General features: G+C 40.3%; 1 protein-coding gene across 1 annotated transcript; it reads left to right on the top strand.

The window, feature by feature from the left end:
* The first annotated feature begins 343 nt into the window (after positions 1–343).
* On the top strand, positions 344–2,225 carry LOC307120402 (uncharacterized protein). Its single transcript, XM_079807428.1, has 5 exons — positions 344–446; positions 1,021–1,167; positions 1,262–1,399; positions 1,501–1,639; positions 2,066–2,225. Exons 2-5 carry the CDS (start codon positions 1,071–1,073, stop codon positions 2,076–2,078), a joined length of 387 nt encoding a protein of 128 aa, XP_079663554.1. The 5' UTR covers positions 344–446; positions 1,021–1,070; the 3' UTR covers positions 2,079–2,225.
* Positions 2,226–2,734: the final 509 nt, after the last annotated feature.

The raw sequence follows: 2,734 nt of genomic DNA, 5'->3' as shown, positions 1-2,734 counted from the left end.
TAACAATGTATCATTAGTCAGGTAAATGTATGTAGTTTAATCATCTGTTTATTCAGCTACAGTGATGGTATGATTCCATGGGGATTTCCTGGAGTGAGGTGTGCTATCATACTTCTGCATGAGCGCCCTCTGGCTCTCAGATTGAGCAGCATTTACTACTCAGAGCCGTGCTTCACTAAAGCTGTGCATAAAAATAAAAAAATCACAGCCTTTGCCAAATCGTGTGCAGTTTACTTGATTAATGGTGTGGCCCTATAGTGAGTTATTCAGTGATCTGCTATTATACAAACACATGACAGGGGAACCAAAGCCAGGAGTGTGTCCAAAAATCAAACCTGAAGTAGATGGAGTGTGTGTAGAGAGGTGTTCCAATGACCGTGACTGTCCGAAAGCTGAGAAATGCTGCAGCAATGGATGTGGACATAAATGTACAGCTCCATATGAAGGTATGTTCTACTGATGCATGGGTCAGTAACCCCTCAATATATAATATAATGTAAATCCCATACTGGCAAAAAGTCAGAATATGCACAGGATAATTCTCACTGACTGACAGATCCGACACACACAAACAAAGGCTCTTCGGACACACACAGAATTACAGTACTTCAAAATATCTGTCTTGGCGAGTTAACGCAAACATTATCTGTTATGTCTTAATTGAACGTTTGGTTGATTGTTGTGGAAAACCATCTGTGTAACATTTATTTTAGATCTCTGCTGTACAGTAGGTCTTAATATATAGGCTATAGTCAGATTCATTAATGTTAATCAATCAATTGTGTATCAGGAAAAAAGTTGAATTTTTTCCTATAGATATTTGGTTTTGACTTGATGTGCTAAATTTGGTGTTATTACCAGGGATTTTAAGGTGTGGTTGCTACATTTTGAAGGGTTTTTAAGAGACTGAAAATAACACCATTGACAATTTGCTCGTGACTCATTTTGCCAGCTCGGGTCACATGCATGTTTTAAATGCCGAGGCATTCAGTGATATGCTGTTCTACAAACACATGACAGAGAAACCAAAGCCAGGAGTGTGTCCAAAAATAAAACCTGAAGAAGATGGAATGTGTGCAGAGATGTGTTCCCATGACAGTGACTGTCCGAAAGATGAGAAATGCTGCCGCAATGGATGTGTACATACATGTACAGCTCCATATAAAGGTATGTTATACTGATGCATGGGTCAGGTGTTAGTTTTTCCCCCATTACAGAGAACGAGGCATTCAGTGATCTGGTTTCTGTGTTTGTATATCAGCAAAGCCAGGAGTGTGTCCAAACAAATTCCCTGTACTTGGATTGTGTTCCGAGTTGTGTGTCGACGACAGTGACTGTCCGAAAGCTGAGAAATGCTGCAGCAATGGATGTGTACGTAAATGTACAGCTCCATATAAAGGTATGTTATACTGATGCATGGATCAGGTTTTGTTTTTTCTCCTATTACAGAGAACGAGGCTATCAGCATTCAGTGATCTGGTTTCTCTGTTTGTATAACAGCAAAGCCAGGAGTGTGTCCAAAAAAATTCCCTGTACCTGGATTGTGTATTAAGTTGTGTGTCGATGACACTGACTGTCTCAAAGCTGAGAAATGCTGCAGCAATGGATGTGTACTTAAATGTGTTGCTCCAAAATATAGGTATTTGTTATATTCTCTCTCTCACACACACACACTTTGTCTTCAGTATTTTATCTCAAAGTACCTGAATTTGGCCCATGGCACCATTTCAAGCACGTGGCTTTACAAAATAAAGATGAATAGAGGGTATGCACGTGACGTCACTGTCAGCCGGAGTGACTGCGGTTACACCCCTCTGAGTGGCAAAAAGACTGAGGTGTGATTGGACTGATAACCGTCTGTTACTCGTGTTTTCCTCTATTAAATCCACTCATGCAGCCGCTCTTCTGCCACTCAGTCCGGCTGAGGGGGTTTGTGACGGCGGGACAATGGCGTCGATGTATACCCTCTATAATGCATTTCTATAAAAATGTTTTGTGCTCTGTATCTGAGATTTTGAATGCTGATATATGGACCGACTAAAGCTGTGTATCTGTATCCCTGCAGTGAAGCCTGGTGACCGTCTCAATCCGATTGTGTGCCGAGAACCGTTGCCATGATGTGTTGCCCTGGACAATGCATGCAGTTAACAGTGCTGATTTAACCATCAGAGTCCTAAGGAGACTGATTGAGGTCTTGCTTTCACCAAATAAATAGTTTATATCTTATGTGTTTGTTTCTTTTTTTCTTTTTTTTTTTTTTTTTTAAATACTATCCAATACAATAATCCATCGCTGTTTGTATTTAATTTGGCAAATGCTTATGACTCAATGATTGGATCATTATTGCAGTGATTTTTATAACCTCCTGCTGGAGCAGACTTTACAGAGTGCTGGACTCTTGCATTGTCAACATAAGATCTGGGGTCTGTTCTTCGTACGTCGCTCTTCTTGGATTGTTTGGTTCTTAGACGCTCCTCCTGGGGCCAATACCATGAAGCTGATTTTGGTGGCTAGCCAGGTATGTTTCAGTTTAGTTTTTGCCATCCCTGGGTTTTAAGGACCATGAAATTGGTTTGGATTTTAGCAGTGTTCATTGCCACAGTAACTGTAAACAAGCAGCTTATTTCATTTAAACGGGATTAGATTGCAATTTAAGTGGCGTTGATACTAATTTGTCCCAACCACTGCTACTTTATTACAAGAGTTCCTTACTGAATTAGGGGCAATAATATAA

The sequence above is a fragment of the Gobio gobio genome (assembly GCF_949357685.1).
Source record: "Gobio gobio genome assembly, chromosome: 24".
In the NCBI taxonomy this organism is placed as follows: Eukaryota; Metazoa; Chordata; class Actinopteri; order Cypriniformes; family Gobionidae; genus Gobio; species Gobio gobio.
The sequence above is the reverse complement of the archived record's forward strand: the minus strand, read 5'-3'. Positions and strand labels throughout refer to the sequence as shown.